This window comes from Artibeus jamaicensis, unplaced genomic scaffold (genome assembly GCF_021234435.1).
Source record: "Artibeus jamaicensis isolate MK-2021 breed Jamaican fruit bat unplaced genomic scaffold, CSHL_Jam_final scaffold_1283, whole genome shotgun sequence".
Classification (NCBI taxonomy): domain Eukaryota; kingdom Metazoa; phylum Chordata; class Mammalia; order Chiroptera; family Phyllostomidae; genus Artibeus; species Artibeus jamaicensis.
Genome location: NW_026522028.1, coordinates 13,324,579 through 13,346,626, shown reverse-complemented (window position 1 = coordinate 13,346,626; position 22,048 = coordinate 13,324,579). Strand labels below are relative to the sequence as shown.

The window sequence follows — 22,048 nt, the reverse complement described above, 5'->3', positions numbered from 1 at the left end:
GGCATATTCTGCCTGACTCTTTACTATCCGGTTTTGATTTGCAGCAGTGAAGGTTGAAACCAGAGTTGTGTAGGGTTCCAGAATAGTCCCCATGGCCCGTTGCAGGGAGACAGGCGCACATCATGCTAGGATGACTGCTTTGTGAGGATTGTGGTGTCTCCGTCCTGTTGGAGATCCTTGTTTCTTTGCCAGTCTGTGCAAACCACTGTTACAATGGAGGAGAGACCTTAACCTCAGCCAAGGCACTGTTGACACAACTGAGAATGGGCATTGTTTGTTTTCAGTGGGTGTGTGCATAGTTCAGTAAAAGCCTGTAGCTTGCCTGGCTGGCTGGCTGTCAACCAGGAGGTAGGTTTCTCTCCCTGAAAGCTGGGACGTGACATTTGTCACCTTCCCACCTCCTCTGATCTGCCCCCCACCATCTGCTAGTGGTGGAAGAGGCTTCCCCCAAGTCCTGTTTGCTTGCTCTTGGGATGGGAGGGGTGTTTTGATTGGGGCTCCACAGTTTACAAGACAAACCCCTGGTCTGCCTAACATTCTAACAGCTGAATTTGTTCACCTGAAAGATGAACAAATTCAGGTGAACAATCAGGAGCTGTTAGCATTAAACGAGAGTCTATGGGAATTTGCTGTGTAACTCTGTTCTTTACAGACGTTAGTACTATTTTCTCACAGGAAGCCTCATTGACTTATAACAGGTCCAAACTGGACTCTGGGAAGCAGGTGAGCAGGGAGGGGAATTCTTCAGAACAAATCAGGGGTGGTGTCTCCCCGCATTTTAGGCGTCCATGGCCGTTTGCTATCAAACACCAGTGTGTCTGAGAACACATGGCTTGGAGACGGTTGTGCCGTGTCTGCAATGAGCTTTTATTTTGTTTGAGTTCCAGTTAGGTTGGCTGAGCCCCTTTTCCAGGTTTGTTTTTCCTTGTCCTTTAGTGTCCTCTGCTGGTAGTTTCTAGTACAGCCACCCTGTCTAAATATTGAGTACTTCCTGAAGAATGGAATCAGAAAATCATCAGTTTGCAGCTACTCTAGTAATATTTGGTTTTGGCAAGAACGTTCTAGATGCCAGAGCAATTGGTGAAGGTGTGTTGGGAGATCAGGACCTTAATCCAGTTTTGGAGGACTACCACACAGCTTGCTTAGTAATTTTAAATGGGGAAAAAAGGTATGTTTGCGCATAAAAGAGATCTTATGCCATCTACTTCAACCATGGTTACATTTGACATCACCAATAATACAAGGGGGGCCCCAAAAACTCTGAAATTATCTTCTCAAGGGTGGGTCCCTTGCACTGCAGGCTTGCCTCCTAGCTGAGTGTTCTACGAACCCATCTGTAGCAGTGTACCAACTGGCGTTGTTGTGAGAGGATGGGTTTGGCTTTAGTGAAAATTATTTTTGAAGAGTCTTTCCACGTGTTTGTCTATTTCTTGATGGGTGATTACGCCTGCACCTGCCCACACTGCAGTGAGTGTTCCGCAGTTTTTGACCCAAACTAGCCTGACCCCCGTGCTCCCACCCCTGTTCACCTGATTTCACCTCAGGTGACTTCTTTTTGTTTCCCTGGATGAAAAAAGTCCTCAGAGGGAAACGTTTTTGCCAACATGGAAGATGAGAAACAAAAAAATGGCAGAAGCACTTAAAAGGCAACAAAATCAATGCATTCCAAGACTGTTTTGAGCAGTGGAAAAAACATCTCTATAAGTGTATTGCATCAAATGGGGAGTACTTTGAAGGTGACAAGTTTAAACATGTAAGAATAAATACACAGTCTTTTACAAAACCTGAGGTGTTTTGGGGGGCCCCCCTTGTAGAACAAGCATACACCTATTGTCCCTGACGTAATGCCCATATAACAGGATATAGCAGAAGCAACGTCTACTAGAGTGGTTGGTGGGGTAATAACACGCATATAATAATTTGTAGTTGTAATTTGAACACTTCACCTTAAATATCATACGGTGTGCTTGCGTGTGATGGTTATGTTACAGAATTACATGCGTATGATTTTGTAATAAAAGACTATTGTAATTTTTTTGTTGGACCCTGTGTATGTCAACCTGACTCTAAGGAAGATACAATCAGGCAAACCCACCTGAGGGGTTTTCTTCGGAACACCTGGCCTGTACTTTTACAAGATGTAAATGTTATGAAACATACAGGAGAAAAAAACGATTCTAGATTAAATGAGGGTAGAAAAGCAAAAACAAAATACAGTGTATGATCCTTCATTCAAAAGGAGGACGGCTATAAAGGACCTTGTTAGTACAATTGGAAACACTTGAATACGGAATCTGACCTACATAATGGCATTACCATCTGCGTGCATTTGCAGGAGTGTAGTGGCGGTCCTGTGCTTACGTAGGTAGTGTTAAGAGATCCCTGCTGACGTGTGGTGTCTGCAGTGGCCATTTTCTCCTTCAGCTGTTTATGAGGAAATTTTGTCTTATATTGTTTATTTGTGTTTATTTAATTATTGTGTTTGCCATTACCATTTATCCCACCTGTATCCTGTTCCACCTCCACCCACCCTACTCTCCCCTGTTATTAGGAAAATTCAAATCAGGCAGGGAAGGTTTTATAAAACTTAAGTCCTTTTTGTACAGCAGTTGAGATTTGGTAGTTGCCATGTTTGTTAACCCTGAAAGGCAAACATTACATCTGTTGGTTAATATAGGAGATGCTTCTTCTGCACACTTGCTCCCAGGTCCAATTTTTTTTATTTATTTATCTTTAGAGGGGAAGGGAAGGAGAGAGGGAGAGAAATACCAATGTATGGTTGCCTCTCGTGCATCCCCTGCTGGGAACTGACCTGCAACCCAGGCATGTGCCCTGACTGGGAATCAAATGTGATCCTTTGGTTCGCAAGCCCGCGCTCAATCTACTGAGCTACACCAGCCAGGGCTCCCCGGGTCCAATTTTAAGGCAGCCTTTACCATAAGCAGCGGGCATTCTTACAAGGCTCATTTTTATTTCCCTTTTTCCCAGATTACCGCCCATAGTTCGAGGAGGGGCCATTGATAGGTACTGGCCCACTGCTGATGGCCGCCTGGTTGAATACGACATAGATGAAGTGGTGTATGATGAAGATTCACCTTATCAGAACATTAAAATTCTGCACTCGAAGCAGTTTGGAAATATTCTCATCCTTAGTGGGGATGTCAGTAAGTATTCCATCCCTACCCCGATGGTATAACAGAGTGACAGCGTGTTGGATTGTGTTGTTTTCCTGACAAACAGCAATGCTGTGGGTCTACCCAAGTCTGTCCTTGGCACTGCTGTTTCTTGAAACGAACATTTCTGTTTTGTTAACCTGTAGATTGTCTGGGCCTTCATGTTTTATAGCAGAGCTACAAAAACCTTGCCATGATACTCCTTTTTCTTAATTTCTTTGTGATGAGTATTTGGACTGTATTTCAGTAAGTGTAATTGCTTACTTACAAAAATCTTTTTATTATGGAAAACCTCACATCTAAATAGACAAAATACTGTATTTTGGTGTGTATAATGCATACTTTTTTGCCCAAATTTATGAGGGGAAAATAAGAATGCATATTATACATGGGTATCATGATTACCTACCATGCATATAGTAATCCCATATATAATGCTCACTGATATTTACAGTAGTGTGATGAATGTCAACACTTATCACCTCCCGGCCAGTCTTGTTTCCCCCAAACCCCAGACCACTTTCTCCCTCATTTTAAAGCAACTCTCAGATGTATTATTTTATCTGGAAAGACGTAGCTGTTTTTAATTATTCACATGAGTACATCCTTTTGACTGAGTTTTCTTCCAAATGACTAATGTTTATATATACGTAATCTGTGTGTGTAACCTATTCTGTTGAGGTTGATTAAAACTCCACCATCCAAAAAAGTAAATTTGTACATTTCTGATAGTGTTTAAAGATTGAAAGGGAAACATCTTAGGCTAGAATCCAGCACTTCGTAGCAGTGTCAGCCAGGTGGTTTTTGAATAGAGTCACCATTTTGGACCTGTTTCCTCCCTAGATCTGGCGGAGAGTGATTTGGCGTACACCCGGGCCATCATGGGCAGCGGCAAAGAAGACTACACTGGCAAGGACGTGCTGATTCTGGGAGGTGGAGATGGGGGCATTTTATGTGAAATAGTCAAACTGAAACCAAAGATGGTCACTATGGTAGAGATATCCTTTGTTATAGGAGATCAGGTTCAATGGGCTGCTTTTGTTTTCTTCCCTTTTTGTCTTAAGGCTCCAGTTCAAGTTACGAGGCAAATGTGGGGTCAAGAGTGCCTGAAACAAACACTTAGATTTAGTTTTTAAATTAAAAAAAAAAGACTTAATTTATTTTTAGAGAGGAGGAGGGAGTGAGGAAAAGGGGGAGAAATATCAATGTGTGGTTGCCTCTCATGCAACCCCCCCATTGGGGACCTGGCCCACAACCCAGGCATGTGCTCTGACGGGAAATTGAATGGGCGACACACACACCCCTCTGCTCTTCACAGGCTGGCACTCAATCCACTGAACCACACCAGCGAGTGCAAACACTTCAACTTGCTACCAATAGCCTTTTTTATGTGACCCCCACCAAAGAAGCAGAGATAACTTAGTTGCAAATTAAAGATCAAATCACTTTGGTACCATGTCTGCTGCTCAGCAGTTGCTGGAATAGCTTCTTTGTGAGAAGAAAAAATCAGTTCCTTTTGAGTGTTCTTGGTGCAAAAATAAAATCATTGTCTTATTCATCATTTTTGAACTTGGGATACCCAAAGTAGTGTTATAAAACTTTTGTCTTAACCTTTTCTTTAAAGTATTACTATTTCAGAATTCTTTGATACATCCAAATTCAGGGAAAATTTGTCCTTAACCTGGTTCGAACATAGACCAAATGGTGATTGATGGATGTAAGAAATACATGCGGAAAACGTGTGGTGATGTCTTAGACAATCTTAAAGGAGACTGCTATCAGGTATGTTTTTCAGATAATGTTTTTAAGTGAACTGATAATATAGTAATACATATGTTATTGATCTGAATAAAACAACTTTATATTTGGTTAAGAAGATAAATGGATCCTTTTGTAGGGGAGAAGAAAATTTCCCTCTACCATTCTAGTTCTTGGCTAAGACTCCTGTAATCACAGAGGAACAAGAGAAGAACAGACGTTTATTAGCACGTATATCTCATGTATACTGGGGGGATACCCAGAGAAAAATGAGGAACATAGAGTTAGGTCTAGAATTTAGGCTTATATATCATGTTAATAGGAAAAGGGGGTGTAGATGTTTTAGGGGAGAATAGATGACTTTCAAGAAAGATGAATGGGCCCTTAGAAGAATAGATGAAGAGGTATGATAGTTTGCGACAAAGTTTGCCTGAGTCTACATGGTGACAGTCTGTTCTCTGGAGATGAGAGATGATCTTCCCTGGTTATATCCCTTGTAGAGGGGAATCTATGAAAGGTCCCTTTCGGAGGATCTGTGTTTAGGCAGATAAAGCAGAGTTCAGAGAAAACCTCTCTCTACACGTGCTGTTTTTCAAGTGCCTACAACTCAGAATAGTCAATATGTTAAAGCAGCATATTTTGAGGTGGCATGTTCTTCCCTTCGTTCCCTCTGTGAGTTATATGTATGTGTACTTTCAATAAGGAGGAACTCTAGAATCTCTGAATTTAATAACATTCGTTCATTCTCATCCGAAAGATGTCATGTCCCTTTTTCTGATGTGGCAACCACCACCTTTCGTCTCTCTTCCCCGGATAATCTCTGTCTGGATCTTTCTTTCAGAGGGAATGTACTAATAAGCAAATTCGTCTCTATCTTAAATTCTACTGTGCTTGCAAGTTCACCTATCATTACATTTTGTGTTGCATTTTCAGGATGCATGTTTGATGTCTATACCTGCAGTACTTGTTAGTACAAGATAACCAAGCAAAATACTTATTTTACTTGAACAGAATCTTGAATATCTCCAGATGTACAGACAATTTAGATGAGAGCTTCAGTTTGTTGATATGTAAATTACTCACCCCTACCCCATCATCTCCCCTAGAGTGTGTGCATCCAGATTTAATTTCATAGAACATGCATGTTAATTTTTTAAGCTGAGAAAGGAATCGTCTTTACTTTAAAATGCACTTGTAACTGTTGTGGGGCAAAAGGAAAAAAGATCTATATATTTCACTTTGTACTATTTGAAGGTTTAGAAAGGGAGGGAGCAATTAGGTTCTTTAGAGCATGAGGGATTTTTTTCACAGTGAGCGAAAAGTTACCGTTGCTTACCAATAATGTTTGCATTGTTAACTACACTCTCTGCCTGGGGTGTTTTAACATTTAATGCTCACACCTGTACCAAGTGGATGTTATTTCTATTTTTGCGGATGAAGAAAATTAAGCTTAGAATGGAAAGAATGTTTTTATTACAGGTTTCAGGGTAACTTGAGACAAGTGATTCAGATTCCTAGTTCCTTACATGCATGAAGAAAATATAAACAGATCCCCAGCTCAAATGTGTGAGTGGTGCATTGTTATAATTAAAGACCATATTTCTGTGGGAAGATTTACTAATGACTTGGGGGAAAGGCTTCTCCACTTGAGTGGCCATCGAAGGGGTAGAGCACCAAAGGCAGATGGCGGCCTAGACAGTCGGACATTTTAGGGAAGGGAAAGGAGTGTTTCCTTTGAAATGGCTGAGCTCTTGAGGAAGTTGGTTGCCTGAATGCGTCCTTTACTCCCGGCCTTCTTTCTGGAACAGAACAACCACCAGGGGGAGCCTGGAAAATTCTTCTGAGCTTGTAGAGCTTTCAGACTCCTGGGCAGCGGCAGACAAGGCCCTTAGGCATTAAAATGCGCCAGCCATTAACAGAATACCAGGTCTTTGCAGCTGTTTATCATTTGAAAGACAGATAATTACTGTGTTACCCTTTTTTAGAAAATAGAAAATGTTCCAAAGCACTCTTCCGTTGCTTTTATAATGATGGAATAATTTTAGTGCTAAAATCATTGAACGAGTACAAAAAGAATATGTATGTATGTGCAAGGTAAAGTAGTAGTGAATTAAATCTAGCAGTTTATTTAAAGAATTATGTATTATGTGCAGGACAATTTTAGTTCATAAATATAAAAATATGAATATTAAGAAATCAATATAATTCATTACATGACTAATTTAAAGGAGAAAATGCTATTAGTAGGTGATAAAGCATTTGGGAATATTTAGTCATTCTTAACAAAAACTCTTTAGATAGAATAAAATTGCAAAAGGAGGGAAACTAAATGTAGTAGAAACTATCAGAAACCTAAAGATAATATTGTATTAAATAGTGTTGATGCAAGAAACATCCAAACCTGTAAGAATTTTTATGAGTTTACTTGAGCCAAACTGATGACAATTGCCAGGAAGCAAAATTGTAATGGATTAAGAAAATGCTCGAGAGTTTGATACTTTTGAGGTTTATTTTAGACACTGCAGTCAAAGGAGGAGATGTTGGGGGGGAATATATAAAATCTGTTGGTGGTAGATTGGGGAGACAGGACAAAGCAAAGTGGGGAAATCTCTGAGATTGGATAAAGACTAGAACGAATAGACACAAACTTCGTTTACATTGGTGGGTATAGGATAGTTAACAGTTAACGATGAACTCTATAAGACAACTGATTAACTCTATAGACTTCTGTGAGGGGTTCTCTGGTCTGTGCTCTGGTGAGAGATTGGGCCCAGAGGGGTCTAGAAAAGGAAATGACCCTGACATTCCAAAGATACATTATCATACTAGGTGCAAAAACACAACGACAGGCTCAGTTAAGGTAAAGATTGGCCTTGTTAAGGATGATACCAGCTTCGGACATGACTACCTTCCATGACTTGCTTTTAGTTAGGAAGGTGTCATTTCAGACCATCCCGTGTGGTTACTTTCAGTCTGAGTTTGTAAGGCTGCCCTGCAAGGCCCACCCCTCAGCTTGTCGGGTTGAGTGTGTGGCCTCTTTTTTCGCCCACAATGGCAAACCACATAAGGTATTTCCACTAAAACTAGGAACAAGATAAGGATGCTTATAACCTTTACTCAGCATTGTTTTTGAGGCATTAGCTAATTCAGTAAGGTGGCACAGTGAAAAGAGTATACATAGAGAAAGAAATTATTTGCAGATGACATGTATGCTTAAAAGATCCGGGAAACTCATCTAGAAATCTAGTTGAATTCATGACAAATTTGGTAAAATGATTATATAAAAAGGCAGACTAAAATTTTCTTCTGCTGTGCTAAATGCAAAACAGGTTGAATTGGACGTTGGGGGTGAAGGGTAGGCTGGAAAGTATTCAAAGTCGTGACCAATTCTTAATGCCTAGGAATAAGTTTAACAAGAATTATGAGTATTGTGAGAGTTATGTTAATGTCTTATTGAAACATAGCAACTGAAGTTTGAATCCGTGGGGAGAGATTGCATTTCTTGGATGAAGGTATCGACACATTGATCTTTCTTCCTAATGATAATGAATTCTAATCAGAATCCCAAGGGAGTTGAAAAAATTAGACTACATGATTTTGAAGTTCATTTGCAACAATAAACTTTTAGGAATAGCCAAGAAAAAAATTTAAATAATCGTAATGAATGGAGATTTGCCCTCTTGTAATCAAATAAGTATGATGTTGACACAGGAACAGACAAATAGAGAAGAGGAATGCCACAGGGGCATGAACACAAATTGCTAGAGAGGTCTAACGTGTGTTGACTCAGCTCTAAAATAGTAGGAGGCTTTATCTAGAAATAAATGAAAAGGCTAGAAATAAATGGCAAAGATTTATTCAAGAGTATCGATTAGGGTTTGCAAACTGGAAATGCAACTAGGCCATACCAAAAGTGTTCCAAAGTGCAGAGAAAAGTTGAGAGTTTAAAGTACAGTTTTTACAGTAAAGAAGTACATTCTTGAGAAGAATCAGTCCTGCATCTTAGCCCATTGATTGGTCCAGGATAGTAAGCTTCAGATGGCTGGCAATCTGGACAGTGGAATGGTTTCTTAAGGTCATTCAGTTGGTCATCTGGGGGGTCTGACGGATGTCCATGCATTGACATGCAACCGGTTGTGCATCCAGGCATTGATGGAGGCCTGGAAAGTTCAGAAGTTTAAGTTCCCAGGCTTGTTAAGGCAAGAAAGAAGAGAATCATTTCTTCATGCCTCGGCCTACATTTTAAAAATAATTTAGCAGCTTGACCATACTGACTCCATTTCATTTCTTCGCTCTGATCCTTCACCCAATTAATTATTTCACGGAGGAAAAGAAGATTTAGTTGATTTAATAGTGATGTTGGCATAATGGGCTGCCCATCTGTATGAGAGCAAAGTTAACTAACCCTTAAAGCCATAGAGAAAGGAATTTCAGGTGGTTTAAGCTCTAGATATAAAAACAAACACATTCAGGAAAATGTAGGAGTTGGGAAGCCTTTAAAGAAAGGACAAGAACCTCAGACTGTAATGATAACACACTCAAAGCCAAAGGCAGACTGAAAACAATACCGCTGACAAACACGACAGGGAGTTTAATCCCTTTAATTATACAAAGAGCCCCTGCACCTTAAATTTTGAAATTAACTACAGAGGAGAAGGTAGTAAGGGTATGAACTGGTACTTCTCAGAAGGTAGAAGCCAAATGACCTGTAAACTTAAAAGGCACGTGTCCCTGTTGGTGGCCTAGCAAGTTTGTGTGAAAATGTTAGCAAGGGATTTGACAAAAATATAGGAAGGTAAACAATACCTAGTGCTGTGTTGGATGAAAGTTGCTCATATGCATTGTTGGTTGGAGTGTGAATTGCCATAAAAACTAAAATACCCGTGCCTTCATCTTGCAATCCAATGTTCGCGGATCCAGCCCACACACAGAAAGGCATCTAAGAAGGTTTGTTATGGCTGTGTTTGTAGACACGAAGGCCTGAAGATGTTAAGTATAGAACCTTTTTAGTGGAACTCTACAGTTTTTACAAACATCATTACTTGGAGTGGTGTTAGGTAGATATTCTCAAGTTCAGAACAAGGTATGTGTCCCCGGTTTTGCAACAGAACAAGCACTTGTGTGTATTTGCAGGTGAGTGTTTCTAAGAATCTGTATGAGCATAGGGGGAAAAATCTGAGCATATCTTATGGGATTGATAAATCGATTGAAGGCAACTCAGGTGCGAGTGGCTTCTATGTCTTTGCATGGTTGTGCCTCGATGTAAGTGAAGGCCATTATCAAATATTAGGACAGTAGGATTCAGTTATTTTAAAAAGATGTGCCTTTGAGGATATGTATAGGAACATTGATAGAAGGAATGTGGAGTAGATTATTTTAGGGAATTGTGGCAAAGTTTGGTTTCTGTTTTATTACATGTGACTTTTGTACATAAACATGCATTTCGTAGCTAGAAAAATAAGACAAAGAGAATAACTCCTGTCTAGTTCAGGATGTTGCCTAGAACCAGATGGTTCCTCAGCATACAGGCTTCCAAAGACAAGGCAAACCCCAAGCTTGGTTCCTGAATTTACTGTAAAGGGCGTGTGTGAGAGTTCCAGCTCTTAAGGGCTGTGCTTCCCTCACCAATAACTCTGCTTTGGGAACTGGTCTTTATGACATGGCTTTATTAATTAATTACCAGCAGTACTTGAAAGCATTAGAGGCTGTTGGAAAACCATACGTTAAGAGTTTGGAGGTTTTGGTTGGGAAATGGAGACAACTGTACTTGAACAACAATAAGAAAAAGAGTTCAGAGTATGATGCAAAAACACGTCAGTAGACAACAAAGTTATTCAGTTCTTCGTGTAGAAGAAAATACAGATGGTAGGAGAGGCAATATTAGATTAGGGTTAAGGTCGTGAACTTGGTTGATAGCTCTAGGTGTACTTCTCGGCTCTTTTACTGGGTGTCCTTGGGCAAGCTTTGTAAGCCCACAAGTTGGTTTTCTCTATTTGTAAAATATGGATAGTAATAGTCCCTGGAGAGTTGTTTAGATTAAATGAGAAGGCACATAAAGCATGTACTAAGCACTGAATTTTAGCTCTTACAGGCTTGGGCGGAAGTCCTTTTTGTTCATGTGGAGGTGTGGAGGTGCCCTGGATTGTCAGCCCCAGCTTGCATTTCCCCCTTCCTCTTCAAGTGTTTAACTGCTTCCACATGTGTTGGCTCACCCACATCTATTCCTGTTCTTTCTGGAAGGTTCTAGTAGAGGACTGTATTCCAGTACTGAAGAGGTACGCCAAAGAAGGGAGAGAGTTTGATTATGTGATTAATGATTTGACAGCTGTTCCAATCTCCACATCTCCGGAAGAAGGTAGATTTTGTTTTGTTTTTAACCAAAATAATGTTCATGGAAATGTTTTTCTGGACACCTTGTGAAAATGAAAGAATCTTAGAGATTATTTTGTTAGGTTCCTTCATTTTCTAAAGGCAAACTGAGGCCTATCTATAGTGGAAAGAGGGGTTATATTTGGCTTTCATCAAATCCTGTCCTGCCCCTAAATGGTCAGAATAACGGAGTCACTTGAAACAAACAGGAAATAAAATGAGTCATAATCATATCATTAAGACATTAGGTTGTTTGATCATTTATTTGCATTATGTGAGTTTTAACCTGTACTGGGACAAACTGGAGACCTGCCTAAGCAACACCAGAGGCAATTCCCTGCTAAAAGCAGACACTCAAAGCGATTGCTGGGTTGGGGTGTCAGTGTTAATTATCTTTTGTATAACCTTGTCTTCCTGCTGAGTTTGCACACTGGGTCCCTACCCGATGACCCTTGTGGTTTCATTCTTGGGGTATTGCTGCTTTCCCCCTTACTTACAGCTGTCTTCTTGCAGTTTTAACCTCTGATTTTGTGTTGAATCTTTATTGGCCCTATGAGAGCAGTGCTAAATCGATGCACGTTTGCTTTTTTAAAGAGTTTTTTTAAAAGATTTTAGCCCTGGCTGGTGTAGCTCAGTGGATTGAGCGCAGTCCTGAGAACCAAAAGATTGCTGTTCAATTCCCAGTCAGGGCACACGCCTAGTTGCAGGCCAGTTCCCAGCAGGGGACACACGAGAAGCAACCATACATTGATATTTCTCTCCTTCCCTTCCCTTCTAAAGATAAATAAATAAAATTAAAAAAAGATTTTATTTATTTTTAGAGAGGGGAAAAGAGAGGAGGAGGGAACCGTGGATGTGAGAGAGAAACATTGGTTGGTTGCCTCTTGCAGGCCCCTAACCAGGGACCTGCCTGCAACCCAGGGATGTGCCCTGACTGGGAATCAGACTGGCAACTTTTCAGTTTGCAGGATGATGCCCAGACTGCTGACCCATGCCAGTCATGCACATTTGCTTTTGACCTATTTGTATATGTGCACATGTGTGTAAGACAATACACATATGTGCACACACATATAAATATGAATTCACATATTCACAAATGACAATACATTATTAATAAGCTCTCAAATGTCTTGAACTCATGGCTCATTTTTGTTATTGTTGAGTATTAATGTGTGTGATTTTAGCTATTGTTTCTGTTGCATGCAGATCTGTATTTATAAAACTTAATTTTTTTAAAATCCAGATTCCACATGGGAGTTCCTCAGACTGATTCTTGACCTCTCCATGAAAGTACTGAAACAGGATGGGAAATATTTTACACAGGTAGTCTACTTAACCGTTCTTTTCCCCAAAACTTTCAATAACTTTTTTATTTTGAAATGAGAAAGCATAGAACAGCCTAATTTTGCTCTTAGTAGCAGTAAGTTTGAAAATAGCCGACCGGTCATCTATTGGAATTAATCAGTTCTGTTGTGTCCTGTTACCTTATAACCTTCCTGATTTGTCTGCCTTGAGCTTTGGCTGTAGTATGAGCTGCTACCAGGAGATGGAGACAGAGACTGTGATTTTTCCATTTGTAGGAAATCTACAGTAAACCTGCTCAAACAGAGTCAGCTTATTCTTGTAAAAGCAACCCAAATCCGTGAGTTGGGGAATATTCACAAGTGAAATTAGCAAGAAAGTGTGACCGTTTTCTTTCGTTGAGAATATTAACCTGGTAGACAGTCCTCTTGGGGACCTGCTATCTTGGTATAGTGGAGTGATAAAAACACTTCCTCAATAGATCACCATGGCCCATTCATTAAATAGCAATGGCCCAGGCTTTGATAACTTGCCTTGACCACCTGACTTTTACTATAAAACACATTCTATGCCCAGGGCTGTGCTAAGAATTGTCCAAAAGATGTATTGGACATGTTTCTTGTCCTTGCGCTCATTACAGTTGGAGACCTCAGGCAGCCTCACTTGATCATGCCCAGACCCACACAGTACATTCCTACAGACTGGGGAGGCGTAGGCCTTTGAAAAAGCAGTGGTCGCGTCAACAGCGTAGAATGCTTTGATGCTGGATGTACTGCTGTGGTTGCCACAGCGCTGTTTTTTTAAACTGTCAGGTGATGTGTTTAGAAGACACCCTTGATTTACACCCACTTCCCTTTCCCAAGTGCGTCTCTTAGAACTGGAGTGAGGTTAAAGATGAACTGAAAGTGCTGTATGGCCTGTTGCTTGGTGATTGACAAAAGCTAGATGTTCCTGCTTAAAATTACTCGCATCACAGTAGGGAGTGTATAATGTCTCTGTGGCTGCTTGAAGACGACCTTGTCGTTGTGCCACAAAGCTGGGGAAGGCATCACGGAGTGCCTGGGACTGAGTTCTGGTGTGTGGGGGAATTTGAATCCGAATCTGGGAAAGAATTACTTTCATGAGACGATGAGGCAGGTCCCAGGTTTTGACCCCCGCTCTCTTCCTTTCAAAACTGGGCTGTTTGATAATGTATGTGACATTCATGTAAATTATGATGCAGACTATTAGCAAACCCCTGACTCCCTTTAGCTTGAGAATTGGGCATTACCAGTACCATTGACACATGTACCTTTCTCCCTAATCTGTGCCCACCTTCTGAAAGTCACCTACCTTTAGTGTTTTTTTATTCCTGTGCTGTTCTTTATAGATGTTTCATATATGTGTGATATATCAAATCTTATATTGTTTCCCATTGCTTGCTTTTGAACTTGATAAAAATGGTGCGTGTCTTTAAGGATTTATTCTTCTGGACCTTATTTTTACATTACAGAAGTAATACATGATAACTTAAGTTTAAAAGATACAAACAATACAGAAATTTAAAGTAGTAAACCAAATGTCACTTAGCCACACCTAACATGGGGCAAGGAGAGCTTTCTAGAACCAAAGCTACTGAATTGGTGTTTACCCTCTTAGAGTGCTCTCCTCCTTGTCCCATTATTCCCTTTTCTCTCATCCTTAATAAGTGCTTAATTCTTTGCTATTTGATTTTTGTTCTGCATTTCCCCTGTGTCTTTCTTAAGAAAAGAAAAAAGAAACATGGTTATTTAGGTACACAAGAAAGTGGAATGCATTACTTTTTTGGGTAGGTCTTTATTTGTGGTGACATTTTTTTTCTTTTTTTTAAACTGTTTTTTGACAGGATTGGGGAAGAACAAATTGAAAGTATCCTGTTTCCTTACCGCATTGTCTGTAAGGAGGTCCTCTCATACACCCTCTCTCTCGAGAGTGTGGTGTCAATTTTAGGATGGCAAGGGAAATCATGGAGCCATGCACCTTAGTGGCATTTCCGTTCCACAGCTTCCCCAGTGGTGATGTGCTCTAAAAACAGCCAGGCGATGTTTTCTATTTGTGAGGCTTAAATTACACGTGTGGTGTTTATATGCTCTCATGGTGAACTTGATGTTGAAACCAAATTATATGCTGGCCAAGGGTACTTTGGCCAAACCCCACTGCAGGACCCTAGAATGATGGGTTACTAAACTGGCTGGCACTGAAGGATGACGTCATGTTGAGCGAATGTGCAAAGTTAAAAACCGCCAAGGCCAGCTCTCAGAATAGTTCTGTCTACCCGCTTGCCCATGGCTGGCTGGCTGGTTGGTTTTGAAATACCAGCCTCGGAAATGCTTACATCACAAGCTGTCTTTATTCGTGAATAATTTTCATCTTACATTGTCCTTGGCTATTGTGAGGCAAATTGACAGTGGAGTTCTTTGAAAGGAATAGAATCAGCACATATATGCATTAGCCCTTTGAATGTTAAGATCTTCAGTGGTTAAAAGAAAATAGGTGGCATCAAATGTCCATCTAGTTTTCTAAATCCGTTATGAAAGCTCAATTGTGCTAAAATGATAGACTCTACCCCCAGTCTACTGAATGACAGTTGGTATTTTAGCACGATCACCTACGGTTCATATGTACATTCAAGATTGAGAACCACTGCTTTCTGGTAGCGGTTCTCCTTCAGAGAAGGCCTGTAGGCAGCGGCCATAGCACGCTGCTGAAATGGCATGATCCTGAGGCCCCAGTTCCACAGGACTGGCAGTGGCATGTGGCCAGCCAGAGTACACCCTGTGTCTGGACCCCTCTGACCCACAGTGAGATGCCCCACAGTGAGGGGAGGTACCACACCAAACTGCGAGCTGGCAGGGGCTTCAACGTAAAGGAGTTAAGGATGGCTGGCATCCAGAAAAAATGTGTTCCTTCAGCTTGGAGGGAGGTGGAATACATTCCTCTAGGCTATCCTGCAGTAGCTGAAGGAGTTCTGCTTTAAGCTCATGCTTTAGGCTCATCCGCTTCCCCAGGCAGCTCTTGGACCCCCAAGAAGGGAGAGAGTTCTGTTGAAGAACTCAAGTTGGCCACCCAGCTGACAGGACCAGTCATGCCCAAGTGGAATGTCTACAAGAAGATAGCCAGGGTCACTGCAGAGGAGGAGAACTGCAAGACATTTGCCAGTCTTGGCAAGGCCTGTGCCAATGTCCGACTCTTTGGCATCCGGGCGAGAAGAGGCAAGGAAGCTGCAGGACAGGATGTTAAAAAGAAAAACTGCTGTTGGCAACTTGTGATTAAAAAAAGGAGATTGAGAAGCAGAGCTGCAGAACCAGGCAGAAGTGCTGTACATTCAGCCGGTTTACTGACTTTTGGCCAGCATCTCTGATTCCGTTTACCCTTTTTTTCCTCATTGACTCAGAGTGGCTGCTGCAGCTCCAAATGTTACATCTAGGTTATAGGCTAGAAGAAAGTTGAAGGGGTGGGTTGCCGTTTTTCCTTGATCATCCAGAATACAAAATGCCTTTCCCAGTATTCCCGAGGCAGATGTCTTTTCTATCTCATTGGCCACCCTGATACGCCAGGGAAGCAGGTCAGTGGAGGCAAAAGGACAAAAGAACAATGAGGTCAGGAGAGAATGCTTGATGAGGACCGGAACTGGGCAATATCCTTAGTCTCTGTGTCCCGAATAGACTTCAGTTCTCTTATGCCTGAAATGAGATTTGGGGGAAGGTATGAGGGGTGTGAGTATAGTTCTGTGCCAGTATCTTAGACTTTATATGAGGGTCATAGTTTAAGCTATTCTGGAAATCAAGACTATTACCTCTCTTTGATACATTATTTTCAGTGCAGTGGTGACTACTGGGAAACTTATTTTGAATGGCTTATGTGTATGAATCTTTGCTAATTGCATAGTGTTGATACAATGGCTGTGTCACTAATGAGAAATTGGTCTCACTGTTTTCCATTGCTTCATACTCTAATCATTTGAAATGGCTTGGTAAATGAGGTAGAAGGATAATGAGCTAATGGATCTATAAATAGAACTCAGTGCAGTTTGTGAAAGTACAGAAACCTTATCCCATTTTCAAAGGTGAACTTTTATCTGAAGCTAGAATTGTTCTCATTTATTAGTGACCTTCAAATGAGTGGGACCCTCAGTGGACTCAAGTACCCTATTGTTTGCTTTTCTCTCTTTGATTTAGGGGAACTGTGTCAATTTGACTGAAGCCCTGTCACTCTATGAAGAACAGCTCGGACACCTGTATTGTCCTGTGGAGTTCTCAAAGGAGATTGTCTGTGTTCCTTCATACTTGGAATTGTATCCTTTGACCATATCATTGTGTTGCCAGATCAGAACACCAAGTGAATCCCATGCCAGCGTAACCTTAAAAAAAAAAAATCACTCTTAAGTATATTAGATAAGGCCCTAGTTTTCAAACTTGGCTACACATTGGAATCCTCTGGGAGTTTAAAGCAGTACTGACTGATTCCTGGATCCCACCCTCAGATTCTGGGGTGTGGCCTGCCACAGCTTCCCAGGTGATTTTAACCTTCAGGCACTGCTGGTTGTCAAGGGCAGTCTCCCAGCCTGCTGCCTCACCTGGGAACTAATTAGACATGCAAATTCTTAGGTCACACCCATACTGCTGCCCAATGGCGCAAGCTGGAGGTGGCCTGCCTTTAGCAGCCCTTCAGGGGATTGATAGGCACTTTAAGCTTCAGAAGCCCCAGGCTAAGACACCACCCCGGCTGTAACATGCAAAAAGACGTGAAGGCATGCATTCAACTTTTATATCAAGATGATTTTACTTTAATATTAGTTTCCACACTTCACTTGATTCTGATTTGCAATAGAAATTGAGAGCTAAAAATAATGCCGGGGATCTCAAAGATAATGTTGATCTCTGTTAGTGCTACTTAGTAAAGTTGATCCGGAGACATAAGAAAAGAACCAGGGGAAAAACCAGAATGAGCACTGTCATAAGAAATTTATAGGGCGTTTCCTCCTTCTAAAAGACTGTATTCTGCAAACCAAAGCTTCCTTTCTTGAGGTGGCAGTTTCCTGTGACTGCTGCTGGCCTGCAGAACCCTGGCGGTAACCCCACCACGGACCCCGGGGTCCTCCCTGGGATGAGTTGAGTGCTGTGTGCCTTCCCCGTGGCCACGTTCTTCCTTGGCATGTAGCAAACTTAGACAGCTCTCCCCTTACCAACTGTTCCCCTTCATCAGAGTTCCTCTCCAGAACAATTTTTATAGTCAGGTCTGTGCTTATCTGTGGACAGACTTTAGAAATCAGTTGATAACATTTGGAAAAGGGGTCTTTGGTCCTGTGACTTGCCTTCAGCTCTTGTCCCTCCTTCCACCCTTTTTTGCCGTCTTTTCCTCCCCACCTCCTGGGCTCCAGCCACCCCATTTCTCTCCACCCTCTTGTTTTTGGCCTCTCCCTCTTACCCTTTCTTATATGAATTCGCTAAAACATCTTAGGAGATCTTGAAAGCAGCACTGTTACTGAGAGGATATGTGCGTGCCTTTTAGCCTTTTTTTTATGTTCGCTTCCTGCACTTCAGTTTCACAGGCGGTGAGTGTCCAGGCTGCAAAGTGGTTTATTTCAGAGGCCTTCATTCTCATTGCCACAGTAAGCCAGTGATTTTCAACCGCTGTCCTATGAGAATTTTTAAAATGGGCAAGACCTGACTTAATCATGGGCAACGACCTCTTTTCTTTTCCCTTAGATCGTCAGGTAAAAAAAAAGACAGCGGCCAACACAATAGCCGTTTGATGTGAATGAATCAAAACTACACGAATTTTGGGGCAGATCAGCCAAAAATACATAATTTTTTTGGTGCACCACACAATTTCGGTAATATATGTGTGCCATGAGATAAAAAAGGTTGAAAATCACTGATGTTACACTATGAAACTTGCATCAATTCTTTAATCTGTAGGCCAGCAAAACACATTTTAAGTGATGCTTGTTCTTTGAATTATCTGTCATTAGCTCCTTGACTCTGTGTCCAGGTGGGTGTTTTACACCGTGTGGAAGAAAGCTACACCTTGAAGATGAGCTGCCCCTAATCATGTGTGCTTACGAATAGCCTTCGTACACGACGTCCGAACAAGGCAGGCAATTGATTGTGAATCCCTCCCAAGTTTTCTTGTTTAATTATTATTTTTAATTTAAAAAGGCAAATGGAAAATGTATATTTTGATGAACTAGGGTGTTATTTTTTGAAAGTCAACTGAAGGATGATTAGATAGCATAGCAAAAGGCTGCTCCATGCACTGAACCCCTAGAATGTGATTTTCACTACTTGTTTTCCTCCCCCGTGTAGGCTGTTTTTGTTTTTATTTTCATAGACTTTGAATTTGGTTGTTCAGAAGAAGGAACATCATTGCTTTGTTCTGGAGGGGAGTTCTTGATGGTGTTTCTTTCCCCCCAAATTGACTTAGATGATTAAAATTTGGTGCTTACAAGAAAGTTACAAAATAATTAGAAATGCTTTGATTAAAATTACAAATGAGAAATTTCACGTGTCAGTTCTTTTATTTCGGTTAGGTCCCCTCTTTCTCTCTTCTGACCACACCACACAGTACAGAAGGGTCTCCTGCTCTTTTTTCAGTTCTCTTTCTATCACTTGGTACCACTTATCTTTTTACAATGGGATGGCCTTCGGCCCTTTTTTGAACAGTAGTAATGACTTCCATTTACCATTCTGGTAAATGATACACACAACCTATTCCATTCGCCAATGCTTCATTATAAAAGTGACCCGAGGAGAGGAAAAGATTTGGCCTCACTGTAAAGTTGAAAGTCACAAGTTTATTTCTGTTCCCCTCTTACTGGTGTGTTAGATGGGGAAATAATGATCATTTTGGATCACTCCTGTGAAGCTTAGAAGATTTTTGGATGCACAAATAGATGTTAGTTTGTAGAGGGGCCTGCAACAAGAGCAACTGAAACTCATCCAAGGAAATGTTTCTAACTCCCAGCTTGGTGTAGTTGTATTTGTGCAAAACAGTCCACATCAAAGGTAAGGCCGTACTAACATGCATTGTTAGATGGCACTGGGTTATTCTGTTACTTTTTTTTTTAATTTTATTTAGTTATTTTTCAAGTACAGTCTTTTGTCTATTTCTCCCATCCCAGCCCCCCCCCCCCTCGTGCTCCCCACCTCCTTCCCATTTCCACCCTATTCTGTTACTTTTTTACACAAGGTTTCTGCTTTATCAGTGGGAAGAGTTCATTTATGATGAATTTGCAGTAAGCAAAGCATTCAAAATGAAACATTCACTATCTCTTTTGAGATAGAGTTAGGGACAACCTACAACATTCCTCTTCCCAAGATAGGTTCATGGTATCTAGCAGATTGTCTTTAAATATGAGTATATGCCTACTTTTTTCTTTTTTTATTAGATTGGCATGGAAGAAGAAACAACATAGGAGTTGAAATCATGTTGGAAGTAGATTGTCTTCTAGCAAGTATGTTTTCTTATGCATTGAAGTTAAAAATGGCATTGGTAGACATTAAGAATCCTAACCACACTCCAAGTACTTCTATAATGCTTTACAAAGGCTCTGAAAACTGTGAGATTAAAAAATAACGGTACTACTACTGTTAGAACACTGTTTTGGGTGACTAGAACTGGATAGTTTACATTTTAAAGAAACCAAGTACATCTGCTGTCAGCAGATAGTATTTATTAATATGTGGGCATGGCTTTATGCTTGAAGACTAGTTTGAGGCCAACGCTAAATCCACTGATGAATATGGTGACACACAGGTCCTGCCAAGAGCTGCGAGTGAGAAATGAAGGGTATCAGGTTGTGCCAGACCATGGAAGGATGCATTCAGGAGAGAGGAGGGAATGTACTATGGGAGGAAGAATGGAATGGAAAGCATTGTTTTTAATTTGGGTGATAATGGTAAATGTTGACCCTACTACCCACTTTGCATTGGAGAAAGGATGGTGTCTGATTGTTTTTGAACATTTTGGTAATTGTTTTAAAAGTATGCAGATTCTGAATTCTGATGATTAAAAACAGCCTCTCCTTTTACTGCATTTTAAAGGAAATGGGATAAGGTCTAAGCACTGTTTCACTTTAATGGCTATAGTGTTATTGTCTCCTCTATAATCTAAAAATAAGGATATCCCTGGCTGGTGTAGCTCAGTGGATTGAGTGTGGGCCTGCAAACCAACCATGGTTTGATTCCCAGTCAGGGCACATACCTGGGTTGCAGGCCAGTTCCCAGCAGGGGACACATGAGAGGCAACGATACATTGATATTCCTCTCCTCTCTCCTTCCCCTCTAAAGAGAAACGAATAAAATCTTTTTGAAAAGTAATAATAAAATAAAATAAGTATAAGCTGCAGTATCATGTAGCCCCCCCCTTTTAAAACACAAGACAAATACGGCTGTAGTTTAAGTTCTGTTAAACTCATCAGCAGATAAAAACCTTGAAACTAATTGAATATTTTCATAAAGTGGTGATGGTGTTTTGACTGGGCTGGAGCAGTGCTGATATTAAAAAATGTGCTGTTTCCTGTACAGTGCTCTAGTCCCTCCTTTGCGTTGAGTTATTGTTTGCATTTGTCTCAATAAATTCGTAAGTTTCATTCTGTTCCCGTGAATTGTGGGACCAGGTGAAGGAAGTGCATAAATGATGTTACATAGCATCGGCTTGTATGTGATGCGCCAGAGCAGTGCCGCTGAAAGTGGTAAAGTCCTTCATTTGCTTTCTAAACACTTTTTGTACTCCTGAATTTTTTAAATAAATATTTTATTTATTTTTGCCCTGGCTGGTGTAGCTCAGTGGACTGAGTGTAAGCCTGGGAACTAAGCAACCACAGTTCGATTCCCAGTCAAGGCACATGCCTGGGTTGGGGGCCCGTTCCCAGCAGGGGACAAATGGGAGGCAACCATACATTGATGTTTCTCTCCCTCTCTCCTTCCCTTCCCCTCTAAAGATAAAATCTTTAAAAAAAATCTATCATGAACTTAGATGCAAAATTTTAAAAAAAGATTTTATTTCTTTATTTTCAGAGAGGGGGAGGGAGGGAGAAAGAGAGGGAGAGAAGTATCAGTGTGTGGTTGCCTCTAGTGCACCCCCTACTGGGGACCTGGCCTGCAACCCAGGCATGTGCCCTGACTGGGAATTGAACCAGTGACCCTTTGGTTCGCAGGCTGGCACTCAATCCACTGAACCACACCAGCCAGGGCTACTTCTGAAAATTTTGGTTCCTGACAAGGCTTTCTCTGTGAAGGAAGCAGTTCATTCATTAATGCGGTGGCTCAAGCTCCTTATCCAGTCTTAGAATAGCATTTTGCCATTGGGCCGCATTATTTGATAGGAGCTGCAGTGTGGCTTTGAAAAAACAGCTCCTTCTATTGCCCTGTTGTTGAGTGTCTTTTGGTAGCAAATAATCTTTTATATTGCTGTGCTTTCGG

General features: G+C 41.0%; 1 protein-coding gene and 1 pseudogene across 1 annotated transcript in view; both read left to right on the top strand.

Moving 5' to 3' along the window:
- SMS (spermine synthase) overlaps positions 1-19,124 on the top strand; it is a 45,399-nt gene extending 26,275 nt beyond the window's left edge. The window contains exons 5-11 of the mRNA XM_053655800.1: positions 2,989-3,164; positions 4,017-4,174; positions 4,869-4,955; positions 11,172-11,286; positions 12,547-12,626; positions 16,802-16,917; positions 18,618-19,124. Coding sequence (XP_053511775.1) covers positions 2,989-3,164; positions 4,017-4,174; positions 4,869-4,955; positions 11,172-11,286; positions 12,547-12,626; positions 16,802-16,917; positions 18,618-18,657 — 772 coding nt within the window. The 3' untranslated portion in view covers positions 18,658-19,124. The remainder of the gene's footprint in view (positions 1-2,988; positions 3,165-4,016; positions 4,175-4,868; positions 4,956-11,171; positions 11,287-12,546; positions 12,627-16,801; positions 16,918-18,617) is intronic.
- LOC119036318 (60S ribosomal protein L13-like) lies at positions 15,338-15,984 on the top strand (annotated as a pseudogene).
- Positions 19,125-22,048: the final 2,924 nt, after the last annotated feature.